General features: G+C 40.3%; 3 protein-coding genes and 1 long non-coding RNA gene across 4 annotated transcripts in view; 3 read left to right on the forward strand and 1 right to left on the reverse strand.

Moving 5' to 3' along the window:
• LOC311087311 (uncharacterized protein) overlaps positions 1-24,285 on the forward strand; it is a 595,635-nt gene that overhangs the window by 215,226 nt on the left and 356,124 nt on the right. The window lies entirely within an intron of this gene.
• LOC311087319 (protein NLRC3-like) overlaps positions 1-24,285 on the forward strand; it is a 143,318-nt gene that overhangs the window by 110,649 nt on the left and 8,384 nt on the right. The gene's annotated exons all lie outside the window — the stretch shown is intronic.
• Positions 684-6,868, forward strand: LOC311087339 (peroxiredoxin-6-like). Its single transcript, XM_084120679.1, has 5 exons — positions 684-853; positions 3,089-3,245; positions 3,317-3,463; positions 6,297-6,443; positions 6,537-6,868. Exons 1-5 carry the CDS (start codon positions 762-764, stop codon positions 6,678-6,680), a joined length of 687 nt encoding a protein of 228 aa, XP_083976805.1. The 5' UTR covers positions 684-761; the 3' UTR covers positions 6,681-6,868.
• On the reverse strand, positions 8,469-10,353 carry LOC311087358. The gene is made up of 2 exons (XR_014607223.1): positions 9,122-10,353; positions 8,469-8,712 (listed from the first exon to the last, which is right to left on the reverse strand). It is a non-coding gene; the product is annotated as an uncharacterized lncRNA (long non-coding RNA).

Here is a 24,285-nt window from a genome sequence, read left to right on the forward strand (position 1 = left end):
CTGGTACACGTGGAGTCCAAACGGTCTAGATGTGGGCCGGATCTGGGCCGAAACCATGTTGCTTTCAGATTTGGTTTTTAAACCATGTATAATCACAAGATTAGAATGTTATTCCCGATGCTGACATTCAGATCAAACTGGCCCGTCTGACAGTCTCGATCACTGCCTCGTGTGTCTGGGCCATAAGCATGATGAGGTAGTGTTCATGGAGGAGTTATGAACCCACTGTGGGAAGATGACCATAGCGATGCTGAGATCGAGACTCCAGTATCTCGAAAGAGGAGGAGTCCCCTCTGCTATTCCCCGATCTGAGCCACTTCAGTTAATACACAGGGTGAACTGAGGGTTACGGTGGGCACCCCACCCCACACACATACACTGATGCTGTGATCACTGTGTGAAGAGTTTTGAAATAGTGACATAGGTATTGAGAAACAGGTCCTGGCGACTGTAAAAAAACTGTAATGTGTGAGAAAAACACAAGTAAATTATCATACCTGTAGAGAAAATATGCTTGCAAATCAAGTGCTCTCTCACATCCTCCCACACACCAAACCACACTAACATGCAATACAGACAGAGAGAGAGAGAGAGAGAGAGAGAGAGAGAGAGAGGGGGAGAAAGAGGACAGAGTACAAGTCATGCCAAAGCTCATTTGAATTTGAATTTGAGAGAGAGAGAGAGAGAGAGAGAGAGAAAGTGAGAGGACAGAGAGAGAGAGAGAGAAAGAGAGAGAGAGAGAGAGAGAGAGATGCTTCAAGATGCCGGGGATGCTGTTAGGAGACATTGTTCCCAATTTCGAAGCCGATTCCACTTTTGGCAGATTGAAACTTCATGATTTTCTCGGGGATTGGTAAGTGTAATGCGATCATGTGTGCTTGTGATATGAGAGTGTGTTGTTTGATACGTGTTGTTCATCATAGATTACAATACCATTGGTTTTATTCTCAATAGCATCTTCCTGAGGTCACATCTAACAATATTCCCTCTTTTCTCTCCTCCTCTGTGTTCCTCTTATTATTCAGTTTTGGTTATTAGTGAATTGTGTGGCTTGGATATAAGACACGTTTCTCTCGTAATGTCCTCACAGTGGACAGCATGTGCTAGTCAGGTATCTTTGATGAAACCGTACATGGTCAAGCGCCGTTGTGTGTTCCTGTGTGGTGATTGTGTTTGTAGGTCATGCGGTCGTGACTCGTGACGCCACTGTTACCGCCTCTTCAGCTTCATCCAAACGCTGACACGGCTTGACACACATAAAGAGCAGAGTCAACAAAAACACTCTGAACTCTCTGTTATGAACACTATCTCTGAGAATCCTCCTGTTCGCCACCGGACGCCTCCATCTCCTGAGTATTAGTACAACTGGACTACATTTCCCAGAACCACATGCCTGGACTTATCACACACACACACACACACACACACACACGCACACACACACGCATGCTTGGCTCACTGTGAAGTTTTGTCTTATCACAGCTAACATTTCCAAGCATTGTTTTGCCTGTGTTCTGACCCTTGGACTGTTTATGATTATTGCTGGCTGTATTTTTGACCCTGCTCTGTTTACCTGGATATTGACCCGTTTGTTTGCTACCTGCCCTGATACTTCTCCTGTTATGACCTCGACTGCTGCTTTGCCTACGCGTCTGCTTGTAAGACTTGCTTTTAGGGCTGAGGTTATAATTAGGCTAAGGTTAGGGTAAGGGTTTGGGACTAAGTTGTGGGTTTAGTGATATCAGACCCTGTTATGCTGAATGTTTTGCAGTGATGGCGAAGCTTCACTGTGAACAAAGCAGAAACTTGCGTAAATGATGCACTAAACAGCTGCTCTTTGCTAGAGTTACTAGATCAGAGAAACTCAATCATAAATGCTTTTTTATCTCTCTTTGCATGTTTTCACAGTCCTTTCTGTTTTAATGACAGAATCTCTGAAGATAATGAGAATCTTTTAATAATCAATGATCTTGGGTTGGTTATTCAGTTACTGAACATCAAAACACTCATAAGTCACTGATAAAATGTCTTCAGCAAATGAAAATGGACCCGCTTCACATTTCCAGGTTCTCATAAGCAGAAGTCCTTAAAGTTGGATAAACTTCTATAGTGGCGAAAGGAAACTACAACAAATACGTTTTGCTATAGCGTCTCTATGACATTAAAGAGGAAAAACGTGGAGAGATTATGTTGGTCAGAAGAGAGAAAGATGTCAAATTGTCTGTCACTCCCTCAGCCGTTGTGTTAGAAACACCCTCGCAGCAGCGTTAACTAGTTTACTGTAATTTAATACCAAAGCAATACAACTTTTAAAAATAATCTTTTAAAAATGTAATGTACATTTATAACACAAAGTATAGTGTTATAAATGTACATTTATACATCAACGGGCCAGACTGAAAACTCCTGTAATAATCTACAGTTCTTTGTGAACAAACAGTGTCTGTGTGTCTATGACTAAATCATGCAATGCACAGAAATGCTGTACGTCTTATAATGTGTTTATGATTCTTACTCAGATATGTATGAATGCACATTTCTGCCACAGAAGAAAATCATGCTTTGCTAAATCTTAATTAAGACATTAAACTTCACAATTATGAGATAAAAATTATAAGTAATTTATTACATTCTTATTAATTAGACTTTTGTAAATTATTAGTAAGTCAAAGATAAAAAGATGAACATAGCCTAATAAATCATAATTATGCAATTAAAAAGTCAAAGTTATGGCACACTAAGTCATATATGACATAAATCAAAATTATGGCATGAAACGTCATAATTATGAAATACTAATAATTGACATGAGTCAAAATAAGATAATATGTTTGTCTTTTTATCTCATAATTATTACTTATTATGTCACAATTCTGACAAAGTCAATTATGAGAAAGTCAAAAATATCACATACCAATTCATATACTAAATACCTTTACTACATACTTGCATACTAAATACATACTTTCAATATCGTAATTTCCTATCTATGATTTACAAAGCATGATTTCTTTTATTCTTCTGTGGCGGTAATGGGCTTCCACAGTTCTGTCATTCCCCTTGAGTGACCCGAGTTTCTCCTCGTCAGCTGGGGCGTCCTGTTCTCTCATCCTCGAGACTTCACTCCTGTCTGCACCACTGAACTCGGCAGAGCAGCTCAACTCAGTCCAGAGTTCAGCAGACGCAATGTCAAGCTGATCGCGCTCTCCGTCGACAGCCTCGAAGACCATCACGGCTGGAGCAAGGTTCGCTTCTTTCAGTCTGTAGTGTCTCTCTGAATGACCTGCTGCTAATGAGTCTCCATGGATGATTTCAGGACATCTTGGCTTACAATAACGCGGAGTCCGGAAGCGAGTTCCCTTTCCCAATCATAGCGGATGCTGGGAGGCATCTGGTGGAGACGCTGGGCATGCTGGACCCGGAGGAGAAGGATCAGACTGGGATGCCGCTCAGCGCGCGATGTGTAAGTGCACTGCACACATGAATAAAGCTTCAACAACAGAGCAAATTTCAGTAACACTTTAGGGTCCAATACTCACTATGAACTAGTTGCTTGTTAGCATGCCTGTTGCTAGGATATTGGCTGTTTATTAGTACTTATAAAGCACATTTTAATGTCTTATTCTGCTTGACCATATTATACATCCTTAATCCTACACAATATCTAAATTTAACCATTACCGTACAAACTATTAATGAGCAGTAATTATGATTTTATATTAGGAGTAATTAGGAGCAAACCTCATAGTTAATAGTTAGTTAATAGTCAGAATTGGACCTTAATCTAAAGTGTGACCCAAATTTCAAATAAAAAGAGTGTAAACCTGGTTGTGTGTTTGTTGATTCTGTTATTTTTGCAGCAAAAAAATAAATAAAATAAAACCGAATATTTACTAAATCAAAAAGTAGGTCACACTTTACATTTGCCGTCTTTAACTACTATGTGCCTGCATAAAAAATAGTTAGGCACATTGTACTTACTCTTTTCATGTTGTATTGTAAAACACTTGCACTGCTATTGAAATGGGATACGGGTAAAGTTAGGAACAGGTGGTCATGCCCACGCCCGACTATACCTCCAAATACACCCAAATTCTGATCACAGACACCGGTCACAATCACAGCCACAAGCAAGGACTCAATAAAACCTGCACTTCCAATCAGTCAGTGTCTGGTGTCCAAAAGCATACAGACTCTTGTAATGTCTCCATCGGTGGTCATGCCCATGAGACATGACTAACTGAGACTTGTTACAGCACTTGTATACTGTTGCACTCTTGTTGGTCTGATTGCTTCTATTGTTTTCCTCATTTGTAAGTCGCTTTGGATAAAATCTTCTGCTAAATGATTAAATGTAATTGTGAAGGGATATGCCCTGTCCCATATCGACTCCACATCCGAGCCACAAGAACCTCCTGACACAATACTGCCTTCATCCAATATTGTGAGTCCCATACACTGGACCCTGAACCATGAGATCGCAGACGGCTCTCTAACCGAGCCTCCTCCACCAGACTGCCCCACCAAACATGTCTACATCCCATCCTCACTCCGTCTGGATCCCATGGACACCGTTCACTCCTCACTGGGCACTGGCCACCCTGGGACCAATCAAACCCTCTTGCTCCTCCAAGATTAGTTCTCGTGGCCTAATCAGAAGGCTTGTTCTGGGAATGTGCCGTCTCCGAGCGTCCCTGCCACTTACCATCTAGTAAACTTCTCCTGTTGCCCATTCCAGACCATCCATGGTCACATCTAGGAGTGGATTTATAATAATAATAATAATAATACATAAGTCTTATATAGCGCTTTTCGAGGAACGCAAAGACGCTTTACAAATGAAACAAACAAACAAAAACAAACAAAAATGAGAGTGCTACTGTAGATTGTAGGCGAGCTGAAACAGGTGAGTTTTGAGCAGTTTTTTGTAGGTGGTCAGTGAGTCCGAGTTTCTGATGTGGATGGGGAGTGAGTTCCAAAGGGTGGGGGCAGCGATGGCAAAGGCTCGGTCTCCCAAGGTTCGGTGCTTTGATTTGGTGATGGGTTTGAGAAGGTTTAAGTCGGCAGAGCGGAGGCGTCGGGAGGGGTTGTGGTGCTGCAAGAGGTCTGTAAGGTATGGAGGGGCCAAGTTATTGAGGGCTTTGTAGGTGATAAGCAGAACTTTGTAATGAATGCGCTGTTGTACAGGGAGCCAGTGAAGCTGTTGAAGGACGGGGGTGATGTGGTCTCTGGAGCGGGTGTGGGTGAGGAGACGGGCAGCGGAGTTTTGAACATATTGCAGTTTTTGTAAATCAGAGGAAGGGAGACCATATAGGAGGCTATTGCAGTAGTCGAGTCTTGATGTAATAAATGCATGGATGAGAGTTTCAGCAGCAGATGTGGAGAGGGTGGGGCGTAGGCGAGCAATGTTACGTAGGTGGAAAAAGGCAGTTTTGGTGATATGACGGATATGTGGCTTAAATGTGAGTGTGGGGTCAAAGATGAAACCAAGATTTCGGATCTGGGGAGAGGTGGTAACTGTATGGCCATCGACAGATAGAGTGAAGTCTTGGGTGGAGGGGAGGAGTGATTTGGGACCAATGACGATGATTTCCGATTTATTGCAGTTGAGTTTAAGGAAGTTGGCGTTCATCCAGGATTTTATTGCAGACAGGCAGTTTGTGATGGTTAATACTGTGGCAGGAGTGATGGATCTGGTGCTGAGGTATAGTTGTGTGTCGTCTGTGTAACTGTGGAATTTTAGTCCGTGATTTTGAATGATAAGTCCAAGGGGAAGCATATACAGGATAAACAAAGGGGGACCTAGCACCGAGCCTTGAGGGACTCCGTGATTGACAGGTATGGTGTGAGACCTACAGTTGTTGATGGATATGAATTGAGATCTGTTGGTGAGGTAGGAGGTGAACCAGGAGAGAGCTGAGCCAGAGATGCCAAGATGTCACCGATTTAATCACCGATCGGCCCTTGATTACTTGTGTTCTCGTCATATTGAATAGATTCTCTAAATCATGCAAGATGATGCTCCTCAAGGGTCTCCCCATGGCTATGGAAACAGCAGAGCTACTTTCAACCATATCTTCCGTATTTTTGGTCTGCATAAAAATATATAGTTTCAAACCGGGGTCGACTTAGGGAGTAGGGGGATGATGCCATTTCAACCTGCTCTGCATGCTTGGTGGTTTATTGAATAAGATAAGAGTTTAACATATCTGAAAAGGTTGGGTCACTGGTTTGGACAGTCATCAACCCTTCACACTGCACTAATTGATTTCTTAATGTGTGCATTTTTCGTTCAGGTATTTGTGATTGGTCCAGATAAGAAGTTGAAGCTGTCCATTCTCTATCCTGCAACAACGGGACGTAACTTTGACGAGATTCTGCGTGTGGTTGACTCTTTGCAGTTAACGGCACACAACCGTGTGGCCACACCTGTGGACTGGCGGGTGAGAAATGTCAAGCCTGGTCTGTTTGGAGTGTGTGTGTCTGTTCCTGTCATCAGTGTGTAATGAGTGACACTCATCTGCTGTTGTTTGAAGCCTGGAGACAGTGTTATGGTGCCGCCCAGCATCCCTGAGCAGGAGGCCGTGGCGCTCTTCCCCGCTGGAGTTTACACCAAAGACCTGCCCTCCGGGAAGAAGTACCTGCGCTACACACCACAACCAAACCCCCATCAGGAGTGAACGTACAGACGGCTGATGTGTGGATTCAGTGATGCTGTGTGTGAGCAGCTGTTCGTAAAACACCAGTGCTGTTCTCACAGGAAGAGGCAAAGTCCTCACAAGTTCCACACACAATTTACAGGTTAAATATTACTTACACTTACAAACAATTAATAAATAAACAATACAATTCTAATTTGTATTTTTACATTTTAAATGTAATGTTTTATTTATTTAAACTATGTATTTTATCAACTAACATCAAATTATGTATTTCATAACTAACACAGTTGCATAGTTCAACTATATAGTTCAAGTATAGATTTTAAAACACACACACATATATAAATATATACACACACACACACATATATACACACACACGTCATTGAAAGTCAGTTCAGTTTTGTTCAATAACTGTGTAAAGTTCATCAGCTAACGAGTTTAATTAATCTATAAAGCAGCTCTGCAGAAAACAGGGATGTCATCCTCCAGCCCAGTTAGGTTTCCATCACAAAATATTATTAAGTGTTCCCAACTAAGCAAGACAAAGGCGACACACACACACACACACACACACACACACACACACACACACACACACACACACACACACAAAGTTATGGAATATGCAATTATTCTATTATAAATATGCCTTTTTGTGTATGATTTGTATGACCATATGATTTGTTAAACACCCTGGTGAAAAAAAAATATGTTAAGTATACTTGAAGCCAGACTAATTATTAGTATACTTCAAGTGTGTTAATGATTATTTAACTTAAAGTGTGCTATTTTGAAACAACTAATTTTGTACTAAGTATATTTTAGTAGTAATGAAGTTGTAGTAAAGCATAACTTTAAATGTATTTAGTGTACTTTTGTGTACTAAATTGGAACAACTTTAAGTATATTTAGTATATTTTAAGTATATGCCTGTGTAGGGACTAGTTACATACTTGATTAGTGTATTAAAGTGTACTTTATTTGTGTTACAAGTACATTACAAATTAATTACAAGTGTCTTCGAAACATACAAGAAATATACCGTAAATTTATTAAAAATATATACTAAGTATACTTGCAGCCACACTAATTATAAGTATACTTCAAGTGTGTTAAGGATTAGTTAACTTTAAGTGTGCTATTTTGAAACAACTAATTTTGTACTAAGTATATTTTAGTTGCATTTAAATTGTAGTAAAGCATAACTTTAAGTCTATTTAGTGTACTTTTGTGTGCTAAATTGGAACAACTTCAAGTATACTTAGTATACTTTAAGTATATGCCTGTGTAGGGACTATTTACATACTTGATAAGTGATAATAAAGTGTACTTTATCTGTGTTACAAGTACATTACAAAATCATTACGAGCAATATACAAGTCTATTATTTTTGAGTAAAAATTATATTCTCCGTAATACCTTTGGCTTAATCCAAATACTACAAATAGCACACTTTGTCTTCAATAACAAATGCACATTAATAAACAAATATTACTTAGCTATACTTTGTACAATATACTTTAAAGCTATAGTAGGTAATGTTGGAGAGCTAGCAAGATTTGAAAGCGGCACCTCTTCTAAGCTCCACCCCCTCCCGTCAGTACTCCGTCCAAAGCTACGCCCCCACAAACATGAACGCGCATCCACAGTCGGAGTCAGCTGCAGGTCACAGGAAAGCAGAGTATTTTTGTCATGTTGGAATAAATATTTTGAAACGATAAATGCCTTTCCTTTACCATTTCAGCATAAACAAGCTATTACTTTTCTTACCTCCTTACATGCTAAATGAATAATGACAATGAATGTGGTATAACACTTTTTGTTTTATTTATTTTTTAAACGAACAAGAGAGACCTAAGAGAAATACTTTTTTACACAAGTATCTGTACTTTCGCTGCTTTTGATTGTCATAAACAATCTGTATTTACATATAATAAATAAGAAATAAATATATATAAGAAAAGGAGTGTCCAGGGATGGCTGACAGGTCAGGCTTTGCATGAGGCGTCGTCTGCTGTGGTGATCTACTCCTTTGGCAGTGATTTACCTTTAGGAAGAATATCACAATTACACATCTGACAATAATTACTGCATCTCAAAGACACACAAAGAATGACAACAAAACTTTGTTTCCATTTCACACAGTAACAAACATTTCTTCTCGTAGCTAACAAAACACATATGCCACATCACCACAGTTGTCCCGTTTATAAGCAATATTAACGTCATTTTATCACAATTATAATGCAGACACTTGCGACTATGGCTGTGCAATATGCTCAAAATGGCATGTCCTAAAAGTCAGATAAGCAGACCTGTAACGCAACTGGCTTACACCGACAGAGAAGCTAATGTTAGCATTGCTAGTTAGCACTAGCTACAAAAGTAGCTACGTGGCCTAACGTAACATATATCATGGAAATAACAAATCCCCCCGAAGCAAAACAAATAATTACCTGTTCAGCAGAAAGAACGCAACCTCGGCATCGCTTTTCATCACTTTTGCTCCCTCAGTTGTCTCCACCATTCAAATGCTGCAATGTTGACGCAAGTTTGTTCTCTGGCTTTATCCAGTGCCTGTTTCGTTGCAGCCTTTTCTGCCTCCGATTTTCTTTTTTTTAGGCTTTTTATCAGGGCGAGCAGTTACCAGCAAAGCTGGCATTGGTAGATTTTGCTGCATTTTCTCTTCCATTGTGCCGCAAACTCCTGCTTACTCGGTGTAGTGAGCTGAATGTTTTCGGAACGGTGACATGTGATGAGTGCACGCAGGGCAGCGCACGCAGTGGGGCTCGGGCACGAGACATGAAGGCATCTGATTGGTTCTTTACATTCGCACCGAATGGCAGTGATTGGTCAGAGTTTTTACTGTCCTGCAGCTGCTACAGAGGTCTGATTTTTTTCATTCCTTTTTCTGAACACATAATGTATTGACTACTCTCAGGATGGAAGGACCATTTCACCCAGTATAAAAAAAGTGTTTCTGAACAGGATTACCTACCCTAGTGAGTGAACTTCCATTTTTGGCCATGCAATATAGCCAGTGTTTACTTGGCTACATGTTAAACGGCCACTTGTGACATCACAATCCAGTAGCTGCCACTTTCTGTACAGTAGAAAACACATTTTCTTGTGTGTTCCAATGGTGTGATTGTTGATGTAAAATTTGTAATGGATTTGTGTTTATTGTACATTGTGCCTATCTTTAACATTGTATAAACTTAAATTAAAAATACTTAAATCACAATTACAAAAGTAGCCATTTGTACACTGCATACTCAAATCTATTTTAAGTAGATCAACATAAGTATGTTTTCTTTAAATACACAAAAACTTAAAAGGACTTGTAGTGTACTTTTTAGAAATATGTTAAAAGTGTGCTTGTTTTTAGCATATTTCTTAAAAGTGTAATTAATCATATATTTATTACCAATGTACTTATAGTGCACTTGTTAGAAATATATTAAAAGTATGCTTGTTTTTAGCATTTTTTTTAAAGTGTATTTAAGCATACATTTATTATCAATGTACTTATAGTGCACTTGTTAGAAATATATTGAAAGTATGCTTGTTTTTAGCATATTTCTTAAAAATGTAATTAAGCATATATTTATTACCAATGTACTTATAGTGCACTAGTTAGAAATATATTAAAAGTATGCTTGTTTTAAGCATATTTCTTAAAAGTGTAATTAAGCATATATTTATTACCAATGTACTTATAGTGCACTTGTTAGAAATATATTAAAAGTATGCTTGTTTTTAGCATATTTCTTAAAAGTGTAATTAAGCATATATTTATTACCAATGAACTTATAGTGCACTTGTTAGAAATATGTTAAAAGTATGCTTGCTTTTAAATATATTTTTAGAAAATATACTAAAGTACTATTATTTTAAAGTGTGTTAAAAGTTGTATTACAAAAATAGATAAAAAGCATGATGCTAATATACTTTTAATATATTTAAAGATAGTATATTTTTTTAAATATATTTGCAATGTACTATTGAAAAAGGGAATATATTTCAAATATAATAAAGTATACTTTTTTTTCACCAGGGGACTCTATTGCAGACCTTTTTTATCTGTGATTTAAAAGTTAGTTTAGAGTCTATTATGATGCCTAAGTATTTGAATTCTGACACAACTTTTATTTTTTCCCCTGTCACATAAATATCTGCCTGATTATTTGCAATGTTTGATTTAGAAAAGAACATTGAAACTGTTTTATTTACATTAAGTTTTAAGCAGGATTGATTTAGCCATTCAGAGACATGGGCCATAGACTGTGTGAGTTTTTCAGCAACTTGTTTTGTGTTTTTACCATGGGTATAAATGACTGTGTCGTCTGCGTACATCTGAATATGGACGCCTGGACAAACAGAAGGGAGGTCGTTTATATAAAGTGAAAATAGCAGTGGCCCCAAAATAGAACCTTGAGGAACCCCCGTGGACATGGCGAGGGGCGGTGAGTGGTAATCCCTGATCCTGACTGACTGTGAGCGATTCGATAGATATGATTCTATCCATTTTATTGCATCTGAGGAGAAATTAAATTTACTTAGTTTGATTAATAATATTTTATGGTTTACAGTGTCAAAAGCTTTTTTTAAATCGAGAAACACAGCTCCAACCACGCCACCTTTATCCAGTAAATGTTTGATATTTTCTATGAAAAAACAATTAGCAGTTTCAGTGGAGTGTTGAGTTCTAAAACCAAATTGCATTGAATGAAGAGAAAATGTAGTGGTATTCAAATGTGTTATTATTTGTTGGGAAATTAGTTTCTCTGCAACTTTTGACACTGTAGGTATGATGCTGATTGGTCTGTAATTGTCCACTGACAATGGATCTCCATTTTTGAGAATTGGAACAACAGCAGCTGACTTCCACACATTTGGAAATACTGCCTCAATAAAGGAGAGATTGACAATTTTGGTTACTGGTGTTAATAATGTGGAACTGAGTTCTTTCAGCATGCACATATCTATGCCAAATATGTCTCTAGTTCTGGAAGATTTTAGTGTTTTTATTGTCTGTAAGACTTCAGATTCTGTGACTGTGCCCAGGTTGAAAATTGGCTCTGAGTTATTTATCGGACAAATATTTAGATTGTTAGATGGTAAGCTTTGGGCAATAGTGGATACAGATTCAATAAAAAAATTATTGAAGGCATCTGCAACTTTGTTTGTATTATTGTTATTTGTCCATTTATCTTAATTTCTAAAAATTGTTTCCTTTTTGTGTCCTGTCCTACAAGTTTTTAAGTTGGTTCCAAATTGTTTTAGAATCCCCTTTTGCATTTTCTATTATAGTCAAAAAAAAATCTGCTTTGGCCTTGCGTATAGCTTTAACAGTCTTATTCCTCAATGTTGTAAATAGATTTTTAGCACTAGATGACTTAGTTATAATTGCATTTTTTAACGCATGATCCCTCTCTTTCATTAGTTTGAGTATGTCCGAGTTCATCCAGGGAAGTATGTTTTTATTGTGTTTGTGTTTAACTTTACAGCTAAAATCTTTAATTGTTCTCTCAATTGTCGCCACAAAAGATTCAGAGTCCATTTCACAATTTGATCCCAACAGTATGTGATCCCAGTCAATCCGCTGGACAGCACTAGTAAATCCTTCCTGGCGGTTTTTTGGGATTCCAACAAACTCACGCTCTCTGACAGAATAATCAAATCTCTTTTTTGAGAGCTTTCTGGCCACAAGGATCAAGTTGTGATCAGAAAGACCAGCTAACATATTGTATGATTTAAATATTCTCTCAGGTCGGTTGGTAAATGCCAAATCAATCTGGGTGCTGCTTGATGTGGTGATTCTTGTGGGCCCTTTGATCATTTGGACTAGATCAAATTTGTCAGTTATTTTTTTAAGCTTTTTTCTACATGATGTGTCCTCCCAGTTTATGTTGATATCACCCAAAATAATGGTCTCTTTGTTTAAGTTAGATTCTTTTAGTAATTATTCAAACTTTTCATAAAAAATGGCCTCTGAAGAGGGAGGGCGATATACCACAATGATTGAGAAAGACATTTGTGGTGATAGTATAATATTTAAGCCCAAACATTCCAGTTCATGATCATTCAACCGTTGAATTTCCTGACACTGAATATTGTTTTTTATGTATATCATAACACCACCACCCTTTGCCCCTTCTCTGTCTCTCCTAAACATATTATAGCCAGGGATGTTAAGTGCTGCAGAGGGGGCATTGTTATAGAGCCAGGTCTCAGATAGACAGAGATAATCCAAAACCTGTTACATGCTTTGTTTGAATTCCACCTTCTAAAGTCCCTCCTCCTAAAATGCCTATAAGACACCATGTAAATTTATATACTTTAGATCATGTTGGAAGTTTCTACAGCCGCGTACAGTGGAGTTCTCAATAAAGAACAACTTCTGTTGAACGCGATCCCAACTGTCTCACTGGTCTCTGCTTCGATCAAAGAAAACTTTACAACAACTGCAACTGGCTATTGCTGTATTAACTCGTATACTCACAGTTCTAGCTATGGCTACGACTGTTTGTGTACTTCTGAGGTTCTATGCTATTATGGGGCTATTATCTAACTGCGTATATTCACAGTTGTTGTCGATGCTTTTCATGTGGTTTAATGCCTACGGGATAATGCCTACGGCATTAAACCACGCTTTTCATGTGGTTTAATGCCTACGGGATATAGGTATGCTGGCTGTCTTCTCAGAACACGTTCGCCAGGGGTTCAAGTTTTATGCACTGCCTATAGCGTCGTGTATGGAATGATATTCCGGACATTTTTCAAAAGGAATTGCAAATTGTATTTACAATTGCGTTTTCAAATTGTGGACGCATAAAATGTGACATAATCCAAACGCAAATGCAAATCGCGCATTACCGTTTGCATTTTCGTTTAAGCGAACGCACAGTGACTGCCAAATTTAAAATGGAAATGCAAAGTCCGTTTGCAACTGTGTTTCTGATATCTAACGAGTCTTGACCCTGTCATATTTAAATAGCAATATCAATGACCACGTCTGCTTTTTCACTTTCTCAGCGTCGCGTATGTAGCCAGCCAAAACTCAAATGAAATCGCAATTCCCTTAGTATTTCCATTTCCGATGCCTCACACGGAAACCTGTCAATCAGTGTCAAGGGTGGGATTATGCTATGGGGCGTGTTCGTGTTGGGACGTGACGTCACTCTCAGTCGACGGTCAAGAGGTGATGCCCTGAACAGACAGACGCCGATTTATTTTAAACAATGGAGGTAGTTGGTAAAATTGTGGAGGACCTTTTGATGCTCGCGCAGCAAGTTGACTCTTACTCAGAAGCCATTTCGTTTTGGATAAGTTAAATGAGTTCGTGGCCTTGACCAACAGCAACATCAGTAATGGTGTCTTTGCCAACCTCAGTGAAGTAACGTTAGCTAACAGGCTTTTTGTGAAGGACAGGACAACTAAAGGACCTGGACGTCCTTTACTGGACATACCACAAGAGATGAGTGTCGGTGCTAGCTCTCACCCCTTCAAATAAGTGCTCTCAATTTGTGAAATTCAATAAAAATGCTGTCATTGCTGTGTGTGTGTGTGTGTGTGTGTGTGTGTGTGAGAATGTTTGTTCCACTTTACATTTCATTAATTTATATGAAATAAACTAAACCCAATACAAAATATTGTGGACAGGCGAGGGAGGGGTGGAAAGAATCTGCTGTACCTGCACCCCTCCTTAAAAAAAGTGATTTTTATTATTTTTGTTGTTTATATTGTTATTGTGTATTTAATTCATTGGGCCTACATTTGAATAACAATTTAATGTGTTTGAAGTGTCCCAGTTTGCCAATAAAGGTGTCCCAGTTTGACAGTAGCACCTGGAAAAATGAGGTTTGGGGTCCATGTGTGTTTGAGTCATCCATCCTGTGTTTAATGTTTCTTTCTTTTTTATTCTGTATAGTAGAGTAGAGCACTTAAGCTCTTTAGAATAGTATCATATGAGGGGCTAAGACATTTGGATCATAATAAAACATTATGCAGAAGGTAAATTATCAGAAAGTGTCCCACTTTACCAGTATTCACCCTACATAGGCTACTTTCAGAACAATTAAATCAAACCCAGGTTTTTTTGTGTTTAGACAAATAATGTAACAAAAGTCACAAAATTCCATGACACTGAGATAAAGGGAGCAATGTTTTTTTTTAATGGGAGGAAAATATCAAATGAGGTCCAAATAGAACTAAAATACAATGACTGTAATGCAGTGGGATTTTAAGTGCATTACAGTCATTATGAAGAATTCAGCGCTGATCTAAATGCAGCTGTGTCCAGCAACAGCTTTTGTTTTGGTTTAGTTTAAAATGAATATTTCTTAAACCATCATGTTGTCTTTGGGTTCTGTTTGGACCTCATTTGATATTTTCCCCCCATTCAAAAAAAATATTGCTCCCTTATCTCAGTGTAATGGAATTTTGTGACTTTTGTTACAATATTTGTCTAAACACACAAAAAAAACCTGGGTTTGATTTAATTGTTCTGAAAGTAGCCTATGTATAATTATGTTTTTGTCCATTTCACAGTTGAGATTAATTTTTCAATAAAATGATTAAATCCCACATAAATCTAAACAAATTGACAAATGAAAGCCTGATACTACACCACAAATGTAAAGTGGAACAAACATTCTCACACACACACACAGCAACAGACAGCATTTTTATTGAATTTCACAAATTGAGAGCACTTATTTGAAGGGGTGAGAGCTAGCACCGACACTCATCTCTTGTGGTATGTCCAGTAAAGGACGTCCAGGTCCTTTAGTTGTCCTGTCCTTCACAAAAAGCCTGTTAGCTAACGTTACTTCACTGAGGTTGGCAAAGACACCATTACTGATGTTGCTGTTGGTCAAGGCCACGAACTCATTTAACTTATCCAAAACGAAATGGCTTCTGAGTAAGAGTCAACTTGCTGCGCGAGCATCAAAAGGTCCTCCACAATTTTACCAACTACCTCCATTGTTTAAAATAAATCGGCGTCTGTTCAGGGCATCACCTCTTGACCGTCGACTGAGAGTGACGTCACGTCCCAACACGAACACGCCCCATAGCATAATCCCACCCTTGACACTGATTGACAGGTTTCCGTGTGAGGCATCGGAAATGGAAATACTAAGGGAATTGCGATTTCATTTGAGTTTTGGCTGGCTACATACGCGACGCTGAGAAAGTGAAAAAGCAGACGTGGTCATTGATATTGCTATTTAAATATGACAGGGTCAAGACTCGTTAGATATCGGAAACACAGTTGCAAACGGACTTTGCATTTCCATTTTAAATTTGGCAGTCACTGTGCGTTCGCTTAAACGAAAATGCAAACGGTAATGCGCAATTTGCGTTTGGATTATGTCACATTTTATGCGTCCACAATTTGAAAACGCAATTGTAAATACAATTTGCAATTCCTTTTGAAAAATGTCCGGAATATCATTCCATAGGTATGGGCCAAAACTGCCCGTGTGTTTTTGAAGCGGGCAGGAGGACTTGGATTTGATAGACACCTGTTTTTAATGAAACTCGAGGAAGTAAGTCTATCAGAGCTTCCACCCTTTTATAAGTCTATGCTGCAGACATGGAGAACCGTTTTTAGAGTGGAGCGAGATATGGGTGACCAAGGACATTGGACTCCAGAGGAGCCGTTGTTTTTCAATCCAATGGTCCAGACTAGACTGTTGTCCTCCGTGAGCGTGAGGAGATGTTTGCTGAGGAATGGTGTTAAGAAACTTGGACATCTCCTGGATGAGAGGGGATGGAAATCCATTGAGGCACTTCAAGAGATGACGGGGTTAAAGTCCTTGCATCTTGTTTCACAGTCGCACACACACAAGCGCGGCACAGGCACACACCAGTAGTTAATGGCCAGCAAACACATTTACGTTGTGGCAACGTCTCTGGCACGTTGCATTTCTGCTATGGCAACATCGCTGTCTACGTGCTCGCAACATTGTAACAACGTAGAATTGTAAGACGTGTGAGGGCTGTAGCAACGTTGTTGCGCGACATTCAGGAACTGAGAGACGACGTTCTGACAATATTTTTATATGGTGTATTTTGTTAGATAATTATATACTTTTTATCGTTTATTTATTGTTTATCTATATTATTATTTAATGGGGCTATCAACACCTGCAAGTGTAGCCTACACTTTGAAGAGTAAAAATGACAGAAGGTTTCGTTAATTCAACTTTATTAAAACTGCATATAATCAAATTGCACTCCAAAAGTCATACATTTGTGAAAAAAGAAAAAAAAAAAGAAATAAACGAAACCAAAACCGGGTCTGTATGGCAGATTAGCCGAAAGCAGGTGTCACCAGGGAAACACAAATCCGGAGGAGCAAAGAAACGAATGAGACTAAATAGCGGAAAAATCTAACGAAAAACTAAACAGTGCGAGTGATGCTACATTAATCACATTAGAAATTAAAGTTGTAGATTGTGTTTGATAGCTGAGGTAGGCTAAATGCAATACTCACGTATCCTTGCTCGATGATGAATGAGAACACAATGAGCCCAACAGGTGGTTGGAATTTAAAAGGCTGATTTTCCCGTTTCAGGGCAGTGACGAGTACATGTAGTCCAGTGGTTGTCAAGACACCCTAGGCACAACCTTAAGCAATGGCCCTGAACGATGGTTTAACGTCAACATTGTGACAACGCTGTAACAACCTTCACCACACAACGTAGTTATAGCAACCTTTTGGCCATGTTGTTAAAACATTGTTAGAAGGTTGGCTACGTTGTGCCAACGTTCTGTGTTTGCTGGGTGTCCACTCCAGCATCAGAATGCAACCATTCTTAATCCTTAATTGTTGCACAGCGGCCAATTATGTTTATCAGTCAGCAAAAGTAAAATCACACACTGCTCAATTGAATATGAAGGCAAATGGCTTGCATTAATTCAACCGCATTTATCAATTCAATATTAAGCCTAATAGTTTTTGACTCACCAATCGGTAGATTATTTGTACATAAAATCCATCCGCCGCTCTTTCCTCGTGAATACGTCGATCACAGCTTTGTAAAACTCGTCTTTACGGGCCTTCAGTTTGCAAAGTTTCTAATTTTTAATTAAAATCGAGCTTGAAACTCTGTGATCACTAGCTGTGGTGTAACGTTAATAACGTTAGCTGCGCAAATGTCCAGTAATATCTCGATTTTAATTGGTCCACGTCTGATATGCAACAGATGTTTATGGGCACAGCAGATTTGTGCTTTTTGCCGTACATGTTAAAGGGGTGGTAAAACGCTTTTTTTCGAAGGCTTGATTGTGTTTGTGGGGTTCACTGTAACATGTGTTCATGCTTCGTTTTTAAAAATTCGCATTATTTTTCACATATTTAACCATTATTCTACACTGCTCTGTCCCTCCTTGTAAAAACGTTCTGATGATTCCGGGTTCTATGAAGCCCCGCCCTCAAAAATACGCAATGGGCTCAGATTGGTTAGCTGGCCCAGTGTGTTGTGATTCGCTAACCGCCAAGTTCACGTTGTTTCGGAAACGCCCCTTACCCTTACCGGTAGTTTGTGCTAAAGTAAACAACGGTGTTAATATTGCCATACCAGTTTGAGCAGAACCTGTTCAAGAACGGCTGTTAAAGGACGTTTCAGAAAGGTATGTTTTTTATTTTTTTTAAATGCAGATCTATTGTGATCGCTATATGACACTGACTGTTACTTTTGTATATTTAAAACGATTGTAGCTAAATATCTGTCGCCAGAACTATTAACCCAATACGAACACTAGGGCTGCACGATTATGACAAAAATCATAATTGTCGATTATTCCCTTGAAATTGTAATTGCGATTATTAATTACGATTATCATCATTTACATTGAATATATATATATGCCACTGAGTCCTGCTGACTTCAACATTCACATGAGTCTCTGTATATGAACATGGTAAAGTGAAAATCAAACACCTTGGAAATGAAAGGTATGTACAATGTTTTTAGGAATGGCACAAAGGTCTCTGTCTTTGGATGATTGTTTTCAATAGTGTGCTTTTTTGTCATTTGTTGTGTATCTTTGGATTATGTTGTGTTGTAAATAAATCCAAACAATCAAAAAGCCATTCTTTTTTAAATCTCCTCATTCTTTGTGCAAGGTTGCTCAGAATGATAGGGCCCGATAGCTCCTAAAATAGGGCCATTAGGGAGTGTCTTTGTCTTTCTCAGGTGTGAAAAGCTTACATATTAATGAGGTGATCCGCCCCTTCCTCACACAAAACACGTCTTAGAAATTTTAAATCAATATATTGTCTTCTCTGAATGAGCAGTCAGGATGATTTTCACATAGTTTTGGAGCAAATATTCTAGGCTATGTGATACAATTTACAATTTTCAAAAGTCTTGTGAAGAAATAATCAGTAGGGGTTTCATGACCTTATTTCAGTGACATTGTTTTTGTATTTTCACAAACCACGCATAAATGTCATTATCTCAAAACTACAAACTTTTACATACATGCTGCTGATATATTATTGTAGCAGAGTTTGTGCTGAATACAGTGTAATCAGACTTTAGCCATGAAAATGTCACAAGTAACAGAAATAAACACAAATGTCAGAGCATGTCAGAACACCTCCAGGACCCAGAAAACACCTCAGACCCCAGAGGGTTAAATCCCTCCCAATATTTGATCCAGCCAAGGTATCTGGTTTAAAACATGATATTAAGAATGATGTCCAAGTTGTCCCTGCTTTGAGCAAGGTATCTGCAGAGGAGTGGCATCGCTACACCTGTATGGACACGAGTGGTGCAGGTGAGGTTAGTGCAGTGGAGTGGAGAGGTTCAAGAGAAGATCGAACGCCAACACTTGCCCCACTGGCTGCACTGTACCTGCATCTGCCCACTACTTCAGTGGATGTGGAGAGACGTGTCCCCCACTATTCTACACTTCTAACACAGCACAGACGCAGCCTAACCCAGGACAATGTTAAAATGATGCTGATTGACAAATTCAACAGCAGAGACTCAAAATATTCTCCAAACTCCACACACATTCAGTAGTTTTTCTGATGTCAAATGACTTTTTCTTATGCTAAATCACTACTGATAGTAAATTACTATTTTATTTAAATATATTATGTATTTATGTATTTATTGAACTGTTCTGTAATTGATTGTCACACCGGTATTTATTTATTTAAAAGTAATTTATAGCTATTAAAAGTAGTTAATTACTTTATTTACTTGGGTTGGTATTTATTTAGCTCTATTGTTGAATGATATGCAATTGTTTATTTAATGATTTGTGTACAATACAATTGCTAAAAGTAATATTTTCTCAGATGTTTAGTAGATTGACGATAAGAGAGATCTAGTTTTGTTTTAAAAAGTTGTTCTATTTGTATTTGAATTGTAAACCTTTAATAAAAATTAAGTGAAGATTTTATATTTTATTTTGTTATGTTTTCAGTTCCAATACTCTAAGATCCGTTAAACACATTTATGTCAGGTTTCAGACAAGAAGCAAACAGGAAGGTAAGTATTTAATGTAATTTATGACGTGATTGAGGACTTATTGAGGGTGTAATCCTGACAGTACCCTACCCCCCCCCCCCCCCTTCCGAGGCGGCTCTTGACGGCTGGGAAGAAGAGGGACGTTGCCGGCGGCGAGGTCTACCATGACCCCTGGGAGCTGGACGGTCAGGATGGTCGATGTGGAATTGAGTGAGTAGAGCAGGGTCTAAGATGTCGTCACGGAGTACCCAAGAACGTTCTTCAGGTCCATAGTCCTCCCAGTCAACCAAGTACTCCAAACGGGGACCTCGCCACCGGGAGTCCATGATGGAGCGAACTCGGTAGATGGGCTCTTCTTCCACAGGAACGGGAGGAGGAGGTACATCTTCTGTAGACACATCTGTAGGGATAGGAGTTACTGGATCAGTGAAAGGTTTAAGGAGAGAGACATGAAAAGAAGGTGCAATCCAATAGTGAGGTGGAAGGTTGAGTCTGTAGGTGACTTCGTTCAACTGTCTCTGAATGGTGAAAGGTCCGATGTATCGAGGACTCAGCTTACGGCAAGGCAGGCGGAAGCTTATGTCCCGCGTCGAAAGCCACACCTTCTGTCCTGGCTGGTACCGAGGAGTATCACTTCGCCGACGGTCCACTTGATCCTTATGCCTTCGCACTGCCTGTTGGAGGTGCACATGAGCTGAGTCCCATACCCCCTCGCTCTGATGGAACCAGAAATCGACAGCTGGAACCTCCGAGGGCTCACCCGACCAAGGGAAGAGAGGAGGTTGATATCCGAGGATACACTGGAAGGGGGTGAGCCCGGTGGTGTTCTGTCTGAGGGAGTTCTGGGCGTATTCCGCCCAGGGGAGGTATCGGTTCCAGCTGTCTTGGTACTGGTGGCAGTAGGTCCTCAGGTAGCGTCCGGTCTCTTGGATCTTCCGCTCAGTTTGGCCGTTGGTCTGTGGGTGATATCCAGATAAACTGACGGTAACTCCAAGGAGTTTGAAGGCATGCCAGACACGTGAGATGAATTGAGGTCCTCGATCAGAAACTATATCTTCAGGAATTACGAAATTACGAAAGACATGGTGGAATACAGCTTCAGCAGTACCAAGAGCTGTGGGAAGACCAGGTAGGGGTATAAGTTTACATACCTTGGAAAATCTGTCGACTACGACAAGTACAAGTGTTTCCTTTGGAGAGGGGAAGATCGGTCATAAAATCCACACCAATATGAGACCATGGACGTCTGGGAATAGTAGTAGTAGGGTAGTAGTACAAGTTTGCCTTCAGGTAGTTTACGGGGAGTGTTGGTGATGGCGCAGACTGAGCATCCCTTGATGTAACGGGAAACGTCCCTGGAGATGGACGGCCACCAGTACCATTGATTGAGGAGCGAGAGGGTACGCTTGCTACCTGGATGTCCAGAGCCCGGAGCTGTATGAGCCGAGTCCAGAAGGGCAGTACGCAGATGTTGAGGAACGTAGGTGAGCCCTTCTGGACCTCCCGGCGGAGCAGGATGGCGATGGTTCTCCTGGGCGATCTGCTCATCGATATCCCAGAGGATGGGGCTTAGGATTATGGCTGGAGGGAGAATGGGTTCCGGAGTCTGATTGTCAATGGAAGGATGATAGAGACGGGAGAGAGCATCTGCTCTGCAGTTCCTACTCCCAGGTCGGTAGATGACTATAAAGTCAAATCGAGTGAAGAAGAGGGCCCAACGGGCAACGGGTGCACTGATGGAGCTGTAGTTATTGATGAATCTTCGATAGAAATTAGCGAAACCAAGGAATCTTTGAAGTTCTTTAACGGATGATGGTATTGCCCAGTTCTGAATGGTTTCCACCTTCCTCTGGTCCATCTGGATGCCATGTTGGTCGATGATGTAGCCCAGGAATTGAACGGTGGTGGTGTGGAACTCACATTTTTCAAGTTTCAAGTACAGTTGATGTTTTCTCAATGTTTCCAGTACCTTGATGACATGTTGATGTTCTGAGAGGGTAGATGAGTAGATGAGGATGTCGTCGATGTTCACTATGACAAAACGATTGATGTGTTCACGAAAGATCTTATTCATATACCCCTGGAAGACAGCGGGAGCGTTGGAAAGCCCGAAGGGCATAACCTGATATTCGTAGTGGCCTGATGGGGTCACAAACGCCGTCTTCCATTCATCTCCATGACGAATACGGATGAGGTTATAGGCACTCCTGAGATCAAGTTTAGAGAAGATACGGGCTCCGCGCAGCTGTTCCAGGGGACAGGGGACAGGGGATAAACACGTCCTTTAGGTAGAGTTGCTCCAGGTAGCAAGTCGATAGCACAGTCCCATGGCCGATGAGGTGGTAGCTTGGTCACCAGCTTCTTGCTGAACACATCCTGGAACGCCCGGTACTCCACTGGAATTTCTACCTCTTGTAGAACCTCAGGACTCTCGACGGAGGTGGAATAAACAGGAACCTTGGATCTTGACTGAGAGGGCGATGATGAAGACGAAGAAGAACTTTTCTTGATTGAAGATAGGCAAGATGAGTGACAATTATCTCCCCAGTGCAGGATCTCACTGGATTTCCAGTGGAGGGTCGGTTGATGTTGTACCAGCCACGGGCATCCCAGGATGAGCTCAACGGTGGACTCCTCCAGCACCATAAAAGAGATCTCCTCAGAATGCAGACATCCAATGCGAAGAGTTAACGTAGGAGTATGATACCGGATGTGACCTCTGCCCAGCGGTTTACCCTGGATGGTGTGAATTTGAAGATCTTGCTGACTACGACGTTTACGGAGATTCTATTATTGGAGAAGCGTTGTGGAAATGAAGTTCCTCGCAGAGCCAGAGTCGATGAGGGCTTGTGCTGAGACAGAGACACGGGAGGTCAGGAGATGCACAGTAGTACGATTCAACATTTCAATTTTAGGATGAACTTGAATGGAGCTTACCACTGGGTGAGGAGGTAGAACTGGAGAGGTGCTGAGGAGATGTTTATCTGAAGCACAATATAGGCATAGATGATGAAGTATCCGTCTTTGGCGTTCAGAAGTAGGCAGATGAGAGGAGCCAATCTCCATGGGCTCGGGTGCTGGAGGAGTGCTTGATGGAACCGAGGGCAGAAGACTTACAGTGGGTTCAGATAGATCGCAGGCAAATAAGCACTGAGAAACGCGGATGGTCTTTTGGATAAGATTTTCAATACTCATGCTGTCATCGTAGACCACAAGTAGTTGTCGAATATTGGGATTAAGACCATGACGGAAAGCTGTAATCAACGCTGATTTGTTCCAACCACTAGATGCCGCCAGAGTACGGAACTGAAGAGCATAATCACTCACGGAAGATTTTCCTTGTCGAAGATTGAAGAGCTGGTCATGAACGGAGAGATCAGCTGCTGCTTGGCCAAAAACTTATTTAAAGTGTTGAATGAATCGATCAGTTGACTTAACTGCATCGGAATTGGAATTCCATAGAGATTGCGCCCAGTGGAGTGCTCTTCCGGACAAGAGGGAGATGATGAATGCAACACGGGCTGAATCGTTGGTAAATTGATGTTGTTGCATAGCGAAATAGAGCGATACCTGTAGAAGGAACCCACTGCAGTCCTCCGCCTCACCGGTGAATGTTGCTGGTCATGGGACTGGGAGAGACAGTGAACGAAGTAGCCGATGAACGCGGAAGTGAAGATAGTGATGCGGTTTGTGGGCTGGTTGTGGGGGCGGCAGATGGATTCGCCGGTGGATGATCTTCTCCGGAATCCGAAGGATTCTGCACCTTTGGTCTGGTCTTCTGTCAGGTTTCAGACAAGAAGCAAACAGGAAGGTAAGTATTTAATGTAATTTATTCAGCAGAATGGATCGGTTCCAGAGATAACGGTGAGTAAGCAGATTATAGACAGTTTATGATGACTTAGCTGTAGAATAACAATATCTCTCTTGCAGGTGATGATGACTAGGATCAGAAGCGTACAGCAGCAGGCTGAAGAAGGTCGGGGATTCAGGTAAGTGTCAGGATACGAGAGGTGAGTCTGTGTGTCCATGTAGAGACAAGACCAGACGAGGACTGCAGTTTATGAAGGGTGAGCTGGTGATGGAATCCAGGTGGTGGTGATTAAAACTTGGGTGATAGTGAACGA

This window comes from Abramis brama (genome assembly GCF_963993115.1).
Source record: "Abramis brama genome assembly, chromosome: 7".
Taxonomy (NCBI): Eukaryota; Metazoa; Chordata; class Actinopteri; order Cypriniformes; family Leuciscidae; genus Abramis; species Abramis brama.

Excerpts from the sequence above, each read along its gene's own strand:
- LOC311087339 (XM_084120679.1), top strand. The coding sequence starts at position 762 with ATGCCGGGGATGCTGTTAGGAGACATTGTTCCCAATTTCGAAGCCGAT. Across the intron at positions 854-3,088 it reads CATGATTTTCTCGGGGATTG|CTGGGGCGTCCTGTTCTCTC; the intron begins GTAAGTGTAATG and ends TCTCCTCGTCAG. Across the intron at positions 3,246-3,316 it reads ACCATCACGGCTGGAGCAAG|GACATCTTGGCTTACAATAA; the intron begins GTTCGCTTCTTT and ends GGATGATTTCAG.